At 36.0% G+C, this 16,120-nt stretch overlaps 2 protein-coding genes across 4 annotated transcripts; both read left to right on the top strand.

Moving 5' to 3' along the window:
• The first annotated feature begins 295 nt into the window (after positions 1–295).
• depdc1a (DEP domain containing 1a) lies at positions 296–9,786 on the top strand. 2 transcript variants are annotated; one of them, XM_081349736.1, is made up of 12 exons: positions 296–558; positions 1,355–1,620; positions 1,722–1,854; positions 1,937–2,058; positions 3,281–3,411; positions 3,509–3,556; positions 3,848–3,985; positions 4,896–5,780; positions 6,621–6,793; positions 6,907–7,080; positions 7,616–7,795; positions 8,741–9,786. In XM_081349736.1, the coding sequence occupies exons 1-12, from the start codon at positions 511–513 to the stop codon at positions 8,882–8,884; spliced, it is 2,442 nt and encodes an 813-aa protein (XP_081205862.1). In that variant the 5' UTR covers positions 296–510; the 3' UTR covers positions 8,885–9,786. The 2 variants fall into 2 exon arrangements, with proteins under 2 accessions (XP_081205862.1, XP_081205863.1); XM_081349737.1 differs by lacking the exon at positions 4,896–5,780 and having other exon boundaries at positions 307–558; positions 8,741–9,782.
• An 821-nt stretch (positions 9,787–10,607) lies between these two features.
• Positions 10,608–16,081, top strand: LOC308681134 (retinal Mueller cells isomerohydrolase). Of its 2 annotated transcripts, none has more exons than XM_081349746.1 (14): positions 10,608–10,643; positions 10,949–11,031; positions 11,603–11,753; positions 12,246–12,353; positions 12,449–12,590; positions 12,989–13,136; positions 13,223–13,304; positions 13,375–13,507; positions 13,634–13,773; positions 13,954–14,083; positions 14,668–14,782; positions 15,421–15,515; positions 15,599–15,710; positions 15,796–16,081. In XM_081349746.1, the coding sequence occupies exons 1-14, from the start codon at positions 10,633–10,635 to the stop codon at positions 15,942–15,944; spliced, it is 1,599 nt and encodes a 532-aa protein (XP_081205872.1). In that variant the 5' UTR covers positions 10,608–10,632; the 3' UTR covers positions 15,945–16,081. The 2 variants fall into 2 exon arrangements, with proteins under 2 accessions (XP_081205872.1, XP_081205873.1); XM_081349747.1 differs by lacking the exon at positions 10,608–10,643 and adding an exon at positions 10,685–10,702.
• Positions 16,082–16,120: the final 39 nt, after the last annotated feature.

Raw genomic sequence — 16,120 nt, 5'->3', positions numbered from 1 at the left:
TAGGTAAATGATCATTTTAATTTTATTTCACCATTATTTACCATTGATATTTTATCGCTGTTAACTTCACTGTATTTGTATTCCATACATGTTGTGTTGTATATAGAGCATGCAATGGTTATTAAAAATATATAGTGTTGTGAATTAACTTTTTTTTATCGTTTCTTTTGAGTAAAAAGTGAATCATAATTCAAACCAATATTTTGACAGCCAAATCCGTCATCAAAAACAACCAATGGCTGTCGCCATATCAATCATGTGACCAAACATACCATCCAATCATGATCGTCGAGACGTTCGCGTCGTAATTTCAAACGTGTACGAGGATCCTAAACAACCTCGGGTTATCTATAGCCAGTGACAAGTCAGTGAGCGACTTTGCCTGTCGATATATTCATCTTATTAAATATAGCCTACGAGCGCCTTCAATAAATCAAAAGTAAACTCGCCCGTATATGTAGGAATAATGAAAACGGCTGCATAGGCAGTGGATACATCGTGTTCTTTTCAATGAGTTCTCACATCGTCACCCCAGGTCCATACAGGGCCACTAAACTGGTGAGTCTCTTCTGCCTTATTTGGTCAAAAATGGTGTGGTGATGTTATCAGAATCAGCTTTTATTGCCAAGAACAACTTGTACAAGGAATTTGTCGTGGTGCACAAGTGCATAAAAATAATAAATAAAAACAAGGAATAAAAATAGACATCTACTGGAACTGTTGGTACTTATTAGCTCTAAAAGTGCTTTGTTTATTATTGGGTGTTTCTTCATCTTAAAAAACGAGCAGATTTGTTTGGATGCCTTCATTTATTTTTCCTATTTATGTGCATTTAAAGGAGTAATTCACTTTTAAATGAAAATTCTGTCATCATATACTCACCCTCATGTTGTTTAAAACCTGTATGAATTTCTGTCTTCTGCTGAACAGAAAGGAAGATATTTAGAAGAATGCCAGTAACCAGGTAGTTTCTGGGTCCCATTAACTTCCATAGTATATTTTTTTCCTACTATGGAAGTCAATGGGACCCAGAAACTGCCTGGTTACTGATATTCTTCTAAACATCTTCCTTTCTGTTCAGCAGAAGACAGAAATTCATACAGGTTTTAAACAACATGAGGGTGAGTATATGATGACAGAATTTTCATTTAAAAGTGAACTACTCCTTTAATACCAATTGTTTATGCATTTTGAACAAAAAAAAGTGACAGTTATAAACTTAGAATAATTTTCTTCTGTAAAGCTCAGTTGTTGTTGTTTGTTTGTCTTGGACTGTCTGTTAGACATTTGGTTTTGAATAAACTGATTGCAAGCTCTTCATGTGACATTATTAACTTATCTGTTTATTTCCCAGTGGAATGAAGTGACCAAGCTTTTCCGGGCAGGGATGCCTTTGAAGAAGCACAGGCAGCACTTGAGGGTTTACTCGAGCTGCTTCACCGCATCAGCAGCTGTGGACTGGTTACATGAACTCTTGAAGAACAACAGCAATTTTGGACCTGAGGTCACCCGACAGCAGACAATCCAGCTGCTGAAAAAGTTTTTGAAGAACCATGTTATTGAGGACGTGAAGGGTAGATGGGGCATGGAAGACCTGGAGGACAACAGCCAGCTTTACAGGTATGATAAAGTGGATCTTTTAATAAAGTTTGACTTTTAAAGAATTTGAATGGAAATTATAGAGAGAAACATAATGTTTTCTGGTTTGAAATGTGTTTCAGGTTTCCATCTACATCTCCACTGAAGCCTATTCCTAACCATGCCCCTGTTTTAAGGAAAAAGAGCATGTCTATGATGGACAGGGATAGTTTCTTCAAATTCAGAGGGTCTAAGAAATTTGACAAAGGAATATTGGTAAGTATTGTTGCTCCAAATGTGTTGTCAATGAGAAATTTCATTTCAGAGATGTGTAATATCCACTTGCTATTTCACACAGGAAAATGTGGATCCAGAAACTCAAGAATCTCAAATGGAATCATCCTCAGGTGATACCGAACGCTGCAGGGAGCTCACAGAGGAGGACATTCAAGTGATCTGGAAGAATGTGACACTTACACAGTAAGCCAACCTCCCCCCACACCATGTGTCCCATGTAGTTTGTATGCGTTGAAGTTCGCAGCTTTGCACCAGAAGTACTTCCTGTTTGCAGTCGCTTACAAAGAAGTGAGGTCACTAACGGTAATACTTGGTTTTAAATGACTGCAATGGCATTTACATGGCACATAAATATATTTAAAATAATTCTTTGGTGCATGTCCAGAAATTACATATACACTCACTGCCGTTCTAAAATTTTGGAACAATAGAAACTCTTTTTTTTTTTAAAGAGAGAGAGATATAATACTTTTATTCATGCATGCATTAAATTATGGAAGCTTGTTTTTGCCACAGAATAAAAAAAATGTAAGTGATAATTGCGACTTGATCTCGCAATTCTGACTTTTTTTCCCCACAATTGCAAGAAATAAACTCGTAAAGATTTATAAGGTCTGAATTGCCGGATATAAACCTTCAAATTGTGAGAAAGTCAGAATTGCGAGATATAAACTAAATTTTTTCTTGCAATTGTGAGTTTGAGATGTCGCAATTGAAAGTAAAAAAGTTAAATTATGAGGGGGGGAAATTGTGAGTTTATATTATGCAGTTCTAACAAAAAAAAGTCAGAATTGCGAGATGTAATCTCGCAATTGCTAGAAAAAAAGTCAGAATTGTGAGATAAAAAGTCGCAATTACCTTTTTTATTTTTGTCAGTGGCAGAATCAAGCTTACATATTAAATTGATCAACAATGACAGTGTAACATTTCTGTATCAAAGAAATTTTGCTCTGTTGAACTTTTTCAATTCATCAAAGAATTCTGAATAAAATGCATCACGGTTTCCACAAAACTATTAAGAACGACTGTTTTCAGTATAGATAATAATAAAAAGAAATATTATTGTTTTTGCTGTATTTTCTATCAAAAAAGTGCAGCCTTGAGCATTTCTTTTATACATTAAAAATGGTTGCACCACGGACACAGTACTTTTTTGCAAGTGCACTGCTTGCTTGTTTTTGAAGTGATTTTTTTTTTAAGAAGATTTATCTAAATTCAAAATGATTAACAATTGTGTAAAATTGTGAAGGCTGAAGCTATATTGTCTTTTTTGCAGTATTTTTCCCCTTAGAAAATTCTGTTGCATATGTCTAACTGTTTTATTTGAGGGTGTATGACACAGATGACCCCAAATCATAATCAATGTGATGTTCTACATGAATTTGATCATCTTTTGAATGCTCAGTTTGCAGAAGTTGGTGGGATCAGGGTCTCTTGAAGATGTTTTGGATCCAGCGCAAGTCAATCCTCAGTTCATTATGGATAATATGACCAAAGTCAATAAACATGGAGTCGTTTCGTTGGAAGATAAGACAGGTAGGCTTGATATGTGTCATTTCAGTCTAAAAAATGGTGGCAAACATCATATTTTCCCATTCTGATTATTTTCTCTTATTTTGTCCCCCATCTGTAGAAGATTTACCGCACTGGGTTTTGTCTGCCATGAAATGTCTTGCAAACTGTAAGTTCTATTACATGTAAAATGAAATGAGACAACTGAAATAAGTATTTAAAAATATTAGATCACATTCATATTGTCTTTGTCATGGCATTTATAAGAATTTTTTTTTTATATATATATATATATATATATATATATATATATATATATATATATATATATATATATATATATATATATATATATATATATATATATATATATATAGGTATTTTAATGATTTTATATATTTTATAATAATGCTTTATTTTCCATCCATTTTTCCATCTTTATTTTTTCCATTCCATCAAGGGCCAAAGTATGACTCAAACCAGTCATCTTACCCAGGATTTGAGCGGGATGTGTTTAAAACAGTCTCTGACTACTTCTATGGTCTTTCTCAGCCACTGCTTACTTTTCAGTACTATGAACTCTTTGTCAACATCCTAGGTATGTATGAAGCACACGTTTGGTTGTTTTCCCCACAAAAGAAGACACATATGTTTTGTCTTCGAGTCTCATTAGTCATTACAACAGAAAATATGTTTGCTTTGATTATTAAATTACATGTACGCTACTTTTCAAAAAAATTAGGGTCAGTTAGATAATTTTTTTGAAAGATGATTATTTTATTCATGCATTAAATTGGATCAAAAGCGACAGTGTAAAATTTCAAATAAATGCTGCTTTTTTTTTTCCTTTTTCTGTTCCTCAAAGAATTCTGAATTAAATGCATCATGGTTTCCACAAAACTATTAACTGTTTTTTACACTGATAATATAATAAATGTTTCTTGAGGACCAAATCGGCATATTAGAAAGATGTGACTGATGACTGGAGCAATGATGCAGAAAATTCAGCTTTGCCATCACAGTAATAAATGACATTTTAAAATACAGTATATTGGAAAAGAAAGCAGTTATTTTTAATTGTAATAATATTTCATAATTCTGTATTTTTGATCTGAAAATCCAAAATTCTTTCAAACATGAAAAAAAATCTTACCAACCCTAAACTTTTAAACGGTAGTGTAACCTTTTTACAGTTTACTTAAGTATGGGTTAATTTGTCATTTGAGAATCAGGCCTGGGTTGTTTTAATACTCACACATCATATTTTCTGGGAAATGCCTCCTAAAGGATTACTTAAACCTTTTGGCTGTGGGTCTTATTTTATAAAATATTGATGAAACAAGGTATAGAGTCACACGAAGCCATTTCTAGTGACTGCACTGCTTTTGTGGTGTCAGACGATGTTGAAAACTAACCCTGTCTGCTCTGTTTTAAATGTCTCACCTCGTTCTTAAAAGTCTTTGCCTGCCTGTTTGTTGTTTATGTTCTGTTGTCTGGTCCTTTGCTAGTTATGTGTGGCTACATCACGACACCTAAAACTCAAAGTGGAAAGCGTAAAAGCCAGGAGGAACCCAACTGTCCACATCCAGCCAAAACCGCTGTGAATGCAGCCAACCTGTTTAAATCGACTGAATGCCTCCTGCTGAGCTTAATAAGAAAGGAGGCCTTTGATGAAGCAGATTCGCCCATGAAGGAAGTTTTCAGTTCAAAAGCAGAGACTAAGTTAGAAACCCATAGAGCGCAGCAGCCCGTTTTTAGGGGTAGAAGGGCCAGCGATGGAGACGGGCTGGACGGTAGCTATCTAGAAATTCCTCAGGCTCAGAAAGCAGAAGTCCCATATGGTAGGCTTCGGTCCAGAAGTTGCTCTCTGGAGGGAATCATTGATAAATGTTCAAAGAACAGACTTTTCAGATCATCTGAAAGCCTACAGTCCTGCAGCAGCGACAAATCAACCTCTCAAACTGATTCTCCAGTAGACCCAAACCTCAAATTTGAGTTTCAAGATTCTTCAGTGTCCAAAATCCCCTTTGTTCAAACTTTCAGCAACGACACAAGCTCCCAACTCCCTTCACAATCACATCTTCATCGAACCAACCAGAGGCCCGCCAGGGCCCGGCCCAGAAGCATCGGTAACTTGCTCGACATAGAGGAGAATAGAGAAATGTCTGCTAGCAGCTTTAGCATCCACGCTCCAGTGGCTGAAATTACCATGAGACCAGATTTCACATCCAGCATTGGCCTTAGAGGTCCTGGTTTGCACAGTTTGCATGGAAGTTGCATGGATGTTAGGGCAGGTCCGAGCATTAGCAGGCGCTGTCAGAGCTCTCTGGACCTGAGCAAACCTGCTCCCGCTCGGCCCCCTTCGGCCCTGTTAAAACGCCACCCTGAGCAAAGTAAGAGCATGTGCAAAGCACTCATGAGCTTCTCTGTTTGTGATTGAGCATGTGTTTGTTGTGCCTGCCAGACTAACTAATTCTTAAAGGGACAGTTCACCCAAAAATGTGAATTCTGTTGTGATTACTCACCCACATGTCATTCCATACAAGTATGACTTTCTTTTTGGCGTGGAATTCAAAGGAGATACTTGGGAGGAAAACGAAGCTACTCTTTTTATTTTCTTACTAAGTATCTCCTTGTTTTTATTTTGGGGTGAACTATCACTTTAATGCTAACTAATTCTATAGCACACTTTGGCTACTAATGCATATTTTTGTTACATCATACATTTTGTTTTTGTGCTAATTTTTGGATAAAAAGTCACGGTAGACAGGTGTAATGTATATTTTATATATAAACTTAAAACATATGGGTAACAGCTCCTAGCCTCCTACAGATCCTACCTCTATGTAAGTAGATTATTTAATTGTTAACATTTAATTTCAATTTGTGTTTATTACTTACTGCTTTAAAAGAGTTTTAATGACCCATTTAATGGAATCAGTGGGATGTTTTAGTTAACATGTTTAACTGAAATATCAAATATATTATGTTTTAAAATAATGCATTCATATATATATTATGTATGTATGTGTGTATATAATACACACACATCACTAGTCACCGTAATAGAATTCCTTAGAAATTCCGAGTAAATGCAGTTTATGTGTTTGATTTGATTACATGATGTTTAAGCTGATGTGCATGATGTTCATTTTGTTTGTATTTAAGTTATAGGCTGGTAAGTTCTGTGCTGTGGTTTATTTCGGTTACATATGGGTCACGTCACGTTCCAGGTTTATTGCAGCCTTCATTGGAGCGAGTGGCCATCGAGGCCCTGCAGCTCTGCACGTTACTCCTGCCGCCTGCCAGTCGCCGCAAACTACAGCTACTCTTGCGAATGATCTCGCGCATGAGCCAGAACGTGGACATGCCGCGGCTGCATGACATCATTGGGACACGGACTCTGGTCAGGAAGAGTCCAAAAAACCTTTTTATCATCATAATGTCATTCACATTAAAGCAAATACATGGTTTTCTTGTTCTTTTGTGCTCATTCATATGTCGTTTATGTGTGTGCAGTTGGTGCAGACGTTCTCTAGGTGTGTCTTAAGTTGTGAGGAGGTGGGTGACCTGGACGAGCTCTTGGCTACAAGGCTGTTATCGTTTCTCATGGATCACCATCAGGAAGTCCTGCAGGTGCCCGCGTACCTGCGCAATGCTGTGGAAGATCACATCAACTATCTCAAATCACTGGTGAGTCCTGACAAAAATGAAACATCACTGAACTTACTTAAGCTGGACTGTGACGCTATTTTCTTCTGGAAACAAACTTTGTTGCATTATTTTCCTGTTATCTCTGTAAAGCTGTTTTGAAACAATCTGTATTGTAAAAAGCGCTGTATAAATAAATGTGACTGACAAACCACATGGAAATTACTCACGGTTTATGATGATGGCAAAGCTGATTTTTCAGCATCATTACTCCAGTCTTCAGTGTCACATGATCCTTCAGAAATCATTCTAATATGCTGATTTGCTGCTTAAGAAACACTTCTTTTTATTATCAGTGTTAAAAACAGTTGTGCTTTTTAATGATGATAACATTTTGATACAATTTTGACTTACAATAGATGTCTTTAGGGCCATTGTATTGGAGGAATTAAACACAGAATGTTAAATTGTATTTAAACCAGAATATTCCTGGTAAGAGATGCCTCTGTTTGTTCATTAATTTTGTTAATTTGTGGTTATTCCCCTCACATTCATTTGCATGCGCTCCTGATCTCAGACCACATGCGTAGGCCCTGGTGTTGCCATGCCGACATACTCATTCTGCAGGCAGATCAGCACTCAGGAGTTTGAAGAGCAGAAACTGTCTGTGTCCCAAGCTGCTCTTGCTGACCTCCTGGAAAATATTATAAAGGACAAGACCATGTCTGTAAAAGAGAAGAAAAAGAAGCTAAAACTGGTATTTATTTACTGAACTTCTCATATGTCACAAATTTAGTGCAGTAAGCAATTTCTGAGAAACACAGTTGATATTTGAAAACAACCCAAACAAACACACCCCTCCCTTCATTGCTCCGCCTCCAAAATGTACAAACATGCAATGCAACATTATGCAAAATAATGCTAGAAAGGCTACGTCCGAAATCGCGTACTCTCTTGAGAAGGTACTTATTTTGACTAAGTAATTACTTCACGACTGCTAAAAAAAGTGTGTAGTATGACTGTAATCCGGACGTACTACATTTGCCATGTTGTCATTATCATGTGACCTACCAGCGTCAGTTGCGTCACTTCACTGCCATTCATAAATCCTCTCCTGTGGCCTCATGGGATAGTAAAGTGTGCATCGAATGCGCACTTCAGGATCTCAACGAAAGAAGTAGGTCATCCGGGTACTTTTTTCCTACTCTTTTAGGAGTACTGTGAATTCGGACATACCTTTTCTTTTGTCACATACTGTTTTCGCCTACTATATAGTAGGGAAGTATGTGTTTTCAGACGCAGCCAATAACACTCAAAACTGTCCTGTTACTATAGCTAAAATTATAACAACAGTATATCTGGGTTCTGTGAAGCAGCAAAACCAATGTTACTCGCATATGGAACAGTAAAACCTCGGCACAACCTCATATCCCTTCTTTTTCTAGTGATATTCCTCTGACATTTACTTTTTTGTGTCTCTCAGCCATCTCTTTTTCTAGTCTTTCTTCAAATCGTCCTCTTGCTCACTCTCTCTCCTCCCCTATTACGAGGGGACACGCCCCCTACTGCTGATTGGCTACAAGTGTTGTGGCGCTCGGTTTCTCAGAAATTGCTTTCTTCACCTTTGTATGTTAATCATAGTCACTGTATGTTAATTTTATTACGGCCTAAAAGCAAATAAACCTTTTGTTGTTGTTCTCAGTTTCAGAAGGAATATCCTGACATCTACTTGAGACGTTTTCCCACAACAGAGAGTGAAGCTAAGCTTTTTGCAGATAAACCAAAGATAAAACCGCCAATGCTGTTAAGCATCAAGAAACCAAAAACCTTCAGTATTCGAAACTGAATACCTCTTAAAGACCTCATGAATGAATGATATTTTGGGAGACTGAGTTTAAAGACCTTTAGCTGATCTTTTGCCGTAACATTGGATCGCATCAGTATAATCTGAGCTGTAACTTCAATTGAAGTGTTGTGGTATTTCTCTCCCGTGAAGTGACTTGTAATGGTCTTTTCCCCCTAGTTTTAATACAGATGTCAGTTTTAATGTTATTTATTTAAGGTGTGTGATTTGTTGTAAGTTATTGGGAGCTTTCAGTCATTCCTATTGTAGTAGTACGTACAAAACTCAGAGAACCCACAGCAAATAAACAGCTTGACATACTGTTTACATGGAGTCTCCTTTAAACAAAAATGAAGATTTTCTTTTTTTAACAATTAGTCTTGTAACATTGTGTTTCAGTTTTAGTCTCTTGTTTTTCTGTTATCACCTTTTGTGTGTCTTCAGGAGTTTTCAATATTCAGGTTGCACGGAAAATGTTTACTCAGACTTCTAAAGACTAACAACAGTTTTCTGTGTGATGTGGGAGTTCCTGCCTATTAAGCCAGTATGGGCTAATTTGCACTGTTTTTCATCTCAAAATTGGCTAATGTGTTATTTCTTTTATTTTCTTTCTAGTCTGTAATGTACTCATATTTGCTTATTTTTGTCTTGTATTGGTGTGAATGGATCATCTTACACTCAAGTCACTGTACTCAGTTTCAGTTGCTTGTGTATTAAGAATGAAAGCTTAAATTTGGATAGAGATTGATTTATCTGTGTCATCATATAGGCCTAGTTTTACTGTATTGAGTTAATGGGCATAAGTGAGCCAAATTGATTGCGTTTTATGTTATTACTTTATTCTATCACCCTAAATACTTTTGTAATACTGTTCCTGATCTATGCAATAAACCTTTAAACGAAGCATTCTTTTTACTTTGTGTGATATTTGATGGGTTTTTTAATTGAATAATTGCCAGTATTTGAAAGATATAAACATTTATGCACATCATTTTAGTCTCTGATTTGTTAGGACATGAGTTCTGCATTGTGGACCTTCATCTGTATTCACATCCAGTCTCCTTTTATGAATGACATGGTGCCCTGACCCCAGAAACCATCCAGGGAAGTAAACAAAGAAAATGTGATGAATGAAATGCCTCTTCACATGCCAAATTCCTGTGTCTTTTGTTAGACTATTGACAATTAACATAGTTACAGGCTACTTACTCAAATAAGCTCTAATATTAATTAACTACATGTACTTACTATAGGGTTTGGTTTAGGGTTAGTTACTGTTATTACTAGAGTAAGTACATATAGTAACATGTAAAGTCATCTTAAAGTATTAATTTATTTATCTTGAAATAACAATGTGCTTCATTAGGCTACCAAGAACATTTTCACTAATGTTTACCTTCTTGAAAGAGGCTCAAATACCTGTGGTGAACTGGGTTAGTTTGCAGAGATCTTTCTTGTGAACATCTTTGAGGTTGTTTTTTTATATTAGAAATTAATAATAATAATAATAAAAAAAAAACCTCAAAGATGTTCACAAGAAAGATCTCTGCAAACTAACCCAGTTCACCACAGGTATTTGAGCCTCTTTCAGGAAGGTAAACATTAGTGAAAATGTTCTTGGTCCGGACACAAAGGGATTTTTGTTTTCGAGCCTTCAGAGGAGGAGTTCTAAGACTCCGTGGCTGTTCATGGGAACGGAGCAGTTCTGTTTTACACACACATGCATCATCTCGCTTCAAAGTCAGTTTAACATGGACAGCCGGTGAGTAATGGAACTCTTCCCTCTCAGTCAAACTGCTCAGATTGCGCGAATGTTCTTTGGTAGGGGAAAACATTCTTAATTTATTATGAATGTTTGCAAAATGTGGTATTTAAATCTTTTTAAAATGTATGTTTCTTATTCAGTTGTTTCCTTTGAGCTTTGTGGCTTTATGTATAATAATTAATTTTGAATAATGCCTCAAGAATAATGAGTTTATTTGTATAAGTTTAGTTGTTTTGATTTCTTTTCGATGTCACATTCTAGCTTATTATGCTAAAAATGTGGACATCTGTTTTCATTTACAGTCTTGAACACCCAGCCAGTGGCTATAAAAAAATCTTTGAGTCGTGCGAAGAGTTAGCTGAGCCCATTCCTGCTCATGTCTCAGGTTTGTATGCTTATAATATTATTAATCAAGCATGTTCAAGTTTTAATACTTTTTACTTCTTATTTACTTTATGCTTTCAATGAAGGGAAAAATGCTGTTTCAGCTGTGGCTTATGCCTGGAGCTGTTTTACTGTATAGCCTAGTCATTTTGGGGTGAAGAATTTGCTTGGATAAAGGGAGAGTTCACCCAAAAATGAAAATTCTGTCATTAATTACTCACCCTCATGTTGTTCCAAACCCATAAGACTTTCTTTTCAAATTCAAAATTCAAAAAAGCTTTATTGTCTATCCCCACAGGGGTAGAAAATTGTCTTTAGACAAGGGCTCAGCAAACAATACAATACAAGAGACAACCACACAATTTCAGATACACATCAACTCACACATCAGTTGGGGTAAACAAAACCTCAAGCATGTTTCTTGACGTGCGAGTACCAATGAGGTTCATTCTCGTGTTACGCAGTACATTTGAGCTTCCGTTTGATATTGTGTGTCAAGCAGAATTAATGACAGAATTTTTATTTTTGAATGAACTCTCACTTTAAAGTGAACCTTCTCCCACTCTCTGCAGGCAAAATCCCTGCATGGCTTACTGGCAGTCTCCTCCGCATGGGCCCTGGGCTCTTTGAGATTGGAGATGAACCTTTATACCACCTTTTTGATGGCCAGGCTCTCATACACAAGTTTGACCTGAAGGATGGACATGTCACCTATCACCGCAGGTAAAACCCTCTTATTGTGCCCAAATATATAAATAAACTGCATCCCAAATTGAGTTTATGACTACCTAAATGTTTTGCAATAATAGTAGCACTTTGTAGCACTTAGACATTCTGCTAACTAGAAGTATCTTTCCAACTACATGTCAACTGTCTACCAGTCATTTGAGTATTAGTTGATTGTCTGCTTAATAACACTTTATTTTGTTGGTCCCCCAACAGACATTCTACTTACTATAAGTAACTTTGCAACTAGGTCTACATGTCAACTTATTCTACTAACCCTAACCTAACAGTCTTCTAATACTTTAACAAGAGTTGGTTGACATGGAATTGCAAATTTGCAAGTTATAGTTAGTAGAATGTGTAAAGTGGACCATCATATCATAACTGAGTTTAAATGCCTGGACTGATTTGTTTTGTGAAAAGTGGGTTATACAATAAAGAACTGAGATTTTACTTAAAACGCATATTAACTGGCATCTTGAACTTCAGGTTTATCAGAAGTGATGCATATGTCAGAGCCATGACAGAGAAAAGGGTGGTGATCACAGAGTTTGGCACCACTGCGTATCCAGATCCATGCAAAAACATATTTTCCAGGTCTGGAAAGTATTTTATATTTAATTTGAATTAGGAATAGAATTATAATGCCATAAAAATATTTACTCTCAATTGTGCATCCACTTTTGGTGTAGGTTTTTCACTTACTTTCAAGGCATTGAGGTGACAGACAACTGCCTTGTCAACATCTACCCCATCGGTGAGGACTTCTATGCCTGCACGGAAACCAACTACATAACCAAAGTTGATCCTGATACCCTCGAAACGATAAAAAAGGTAGGATTTTGGGTTACACTTTTAAACAATGATCCCTTTTATACTAGTAACGTTGCACCTACATGTCAACTAACTCTGATTAGAGTATTAGTTGATTATGATTTAGTAGACTATTAGGGGTAAGGTTAGAGAATAAGTTGACATGCTTGCAAAGTTACTTATAGTAGGTAGAATGTCTGTTGGAGGACCACGACAATATAATGTTAGCTGATATTAAGCAGACAGTCTACTAATACTCTAATGAGAGTTTGTTGACATGGAGGTGCAACGTTACTTATAGTCAACAGAATGTCTAAAAGGTACCATCAAAACAAAGTGTTACCGGCTTTTGTTCTGCCGCCTAGTTTTCAGCCCATTAACAAAAGCATAAATACCGTACCATCTCTACTTGCCCACAGGTGGACCTCTGCAACTATCTCTCAGTCAATGGTGTGACTGCACATCCACATACTGAACCAGACGGTACTGTATATAACATTGGAAACTGCTTTGGGAAGAACATGTCGCTGGCCTACAACATTGTCAAGATCCCTCCACCACAAGAAGGTTGGTATAATGCTTTGTTGGCATAAAAGGGTCTTATTAATGCTTTATGAGAAGGTGTTTGACTTTTTTATTATTTGTTTAATCAGATAAATCCGATCCAATTGAAAAGTCAAAGGTTTTGGTTCAGTTTCCAAGCAGTGAGAGATTCAAACCATCCTACGTCCATAGGTTGGTAATATAATATCATATTTTCTAAATAATAATGTTAATAACTAATATAATGATATATATTATACAGCTTTGGCATGACGGAGAACCACTTTGTGTTTGTTGAGACTCCGGTGAAGATCAATCTGCTGAAATTTCTGACTTGTTGGAGCATCAGAGGGACAAACTACATGGACTGCTTTGAGTCAAATGAGAGAATGGGTGTAAGTCCGAGCTTACTTGTGTTATATCATCTTCAATCGTGGTTGATTATATGTTTGGGAAGGGGGAAAAATGCTCTAGGTATTTTGTATGTTGCTTCATCCTATTTTATTTGGTTACATTCCCAGACATGGTTTCATCTGGCTACCAAGAATCCTGGAGAATACATCAACCACAAATTCAGAACATCTGCCTTTAATGTTTTCCATCACATTAACTGTTATGAGGACCAAGGCTTTATTGTTGTTGACCTTTGCACTTGGAAAGGGTATGATTACTTGTTTTTTTATATTTATTGAAGCTTTAGATAACCCCTTAAAAAGCCCAAATAACGAAACACAACAAAAACACTTTGCACATGCATTTGATAATGGCAGGAAACAAGGCCAGAGGAGAGAAAATGTAATACAGTGGTGATCATCTGTGGTCCCCTTTCTCTGATTGACAGGTATGACTTTGTGTATAATTATCTATATTTGGCAAACGTGAGGCAAAATTGGGAGGAACTCAAAAAAGCAGCCATGAGAGCGCCACAGCCAGAGGTGCGGAGATACGTGCTTCCACTGGACATCCACAGGGTGAGAGATATCAGTGTTATTTTAGTGTATTTGAGATTGATAGATTTGTATTAATAGTTTGAATTCATTTTTATTTGTATATTTTCTGTTCATTTTAATTGTAATAATTTTATTACATCAAGTTAAACTAAATGAAAATGAGAAATGTTTCCTTGGCAAGTAGATGAAATAAATTTTGTTTCAAATATATTTCGTTTTTATATTTTTCATTTCAATTGTAAAGTTTTAGTCTTTTTTTTGGTCATTTTTATATGTGTGTATAGTTTTTATTCATTTTTATTTTTTATTTAGTTTAGTACATAAAGTTAAACTGAAATGAAAATGAGAAATGTTTCCCTGGAAACTAGCTGAAATAAAATAAGCTTATCAAGCAGCAACATTTTGTATGGTTTGAGTTTTGGTTTTAGTTAACTATAATAACCCTGGATATCATGATCCTACTTCACCTCGAGAGCAATTGAGTTCAGATTGACTTGAATTGGAAAGACTGACTTCAGTTTGTTTCTTGATCTTTTTGTCTCTATCATTACAATCCAAAAAAGCCTTAAAAGTCTTTTAATTCGTTTATTCCGTTGTTTTTGCAGGAAGAGCAGGGGAAGAATTTGGTTTCTCTTCCATACACCACAGCCACTGCTGTCATGAGCAGTGATGGAAGCGTTTGGCTCGAACCTGAGGTTCTTTTCTCTGGACCGCGTCAAGGTAAATAATTCAACACCAAATGACACAAGTAACCCCTTAACTGGCATTTTCCATAAATATGGTCAACTTTGGTGTCCATTTAAATTTTAATCATTAGATGCGCAAATCCCATGTTTTTTTTAATTCTGTAAAAAAAATTATATAACAAAATAACAGGAATTATTTGGATTATTATATTGATATTCAATACTTAGTTAAAATGTGGTCACACTTTAGATTAGGATCCAATTCTCACTATTAACTAACTTATGACTTAAAGGTTTAGTTCTAGTTTTAGTTAGGTGAACTAACCCTTTAACCATGACTTTTGCCTCAATAAACTCCTAATTTCTGCGTATTAATAGTTAGTAAGGTAGTTAAGTTTAGGTATTGAGTAGGATTACGGGATGTAGAATAAGGTCATGCAGAATAAGGCATTAATATGTGCTTTATAAGTACTAATAAACAGCCAATATCCTAGTAATTTGCATGTTAATAAGCAACTAGTTAACAGTGAGAATTGAACCCAAAACTAAAATGTTACCTAAAATTTTAATAATGGAATACTTAAATATTTAAACGTAAATATTAATATTATACATAATTTATAAAGTAGATTCAAAACATTTTCTCTCTGGGTTTTTTTTTTTGTGTTTCAGCTTTTGAGTTTCCTCAGATCAACTATAGCAAATACTGTGGAAAAAATTACACCTTTGCTTATGGACTCGGGCTAAACCACTTTATTCCAGACCGGGTGGGTGTGACATGGTACAGAAAACATTTTTCATGTCAATGTTTGCTCAGTGCGTGATTTGTTGAATTTTTGTGGGGTTTCAGATTTGCAAGTTGAATGTGAAAAGCAAAGAAACATGGATATGGCAGGAGCCAGATGCCTATCCGTCCGAAGCACTGTTTGTGCAAAGCCCTGATGCTAAAGAAGAAGATGACGGTATTTCTAACGTTACTAAACAAACATGTATTTCAGATCTGTTTATTCTCTTGAAATAAATACGTCTTTCTTGTGCTTTTCTCAGGTGTTCTTCTGAGTATTGTAGTAAAACCAGGAGTTTCCCAGAAGCCAGCGTTCCTCCTCATACTCAATGCCGCTGACCTGACAGAAATAGCACGTGCAGAGGTTGATGTCATCATTCCTGTCACTCTCCATGGCATGTACAAACCTTAGAGGATCATAAACAGGACTTTGTATGTTGGTAAACAGACTATTTTTTAGTTTACATGTAATATAATTTCATGTTATTGTTGCTATTTTAATTGGGCCAGTTATATGACCTGATATGCTTAGAATGCTGCAGATTTTTGGTAACGTGTTCTGTTTGAATCAACTTGTAAGACTTGTTT

The sequence above is a fragment of the Scardinius erythrophthalmus genome (genome assembly GCF_964197995.2).
Source record: "Scardinius erythrophthalmus genome assembly, chromosome: 20".
Classification (NCBI taxonomy): Eukaryota; Metazoa; Chordata; class Actinopteri; order Cypriniformes; family Leuciscidae; genus Scardinius; species Scardinius erythrophthalmus.
This window is presented reverse-complemented; position numbering and strand designations above follow the sequence as displayed.

What these genes read in the sequence shown, in the direction of transcription:
- depdc1a (XM_081349736.1), top strand. Translation starts at nt 511, where the DNA reads ATGAGTTCTCACATCGTCACCCCAGGTCCATACAGGGCCACTAAACTG. An exon ending in GACAACAGCCAGCTTTACAG is followed by an intron (nt 1,621 to 1,721) that starts GTATGATAAAGT and finishes AATGTGTTTCAG; the next exon opens with GTTTCCATCTACATCTCCAC. An exon ending in CATGAAATGTCTTGCAAACT is followed by an intron (nt 3,557 to 3,847) that starts GTAAGTTCTATT and finishes CATTCCATCAAG; the next exon opens with GGCCAAAGTATGACTCAAAC.
- LOC308681134 (XM_081349746.1), top strand. An exon ending in CATTCCTGCTCATGTCTCAG is followed by an intron (nt 11,032 to 11,602) that starts GTTTGTATGCTT and finishes CACTCTCTGCAG; the next exon opens with GCAAAATCCCTGCATGGCTT. An exon ending in TGCTAAAGAAGAAGATGACG is followed by an intron (nt 15,711 to 15,795) that starts GTATTTCTAACG and finishes TGCTTTTCTCAG; the next exon opens with GTGTTCTTCTGAGTATTGTA.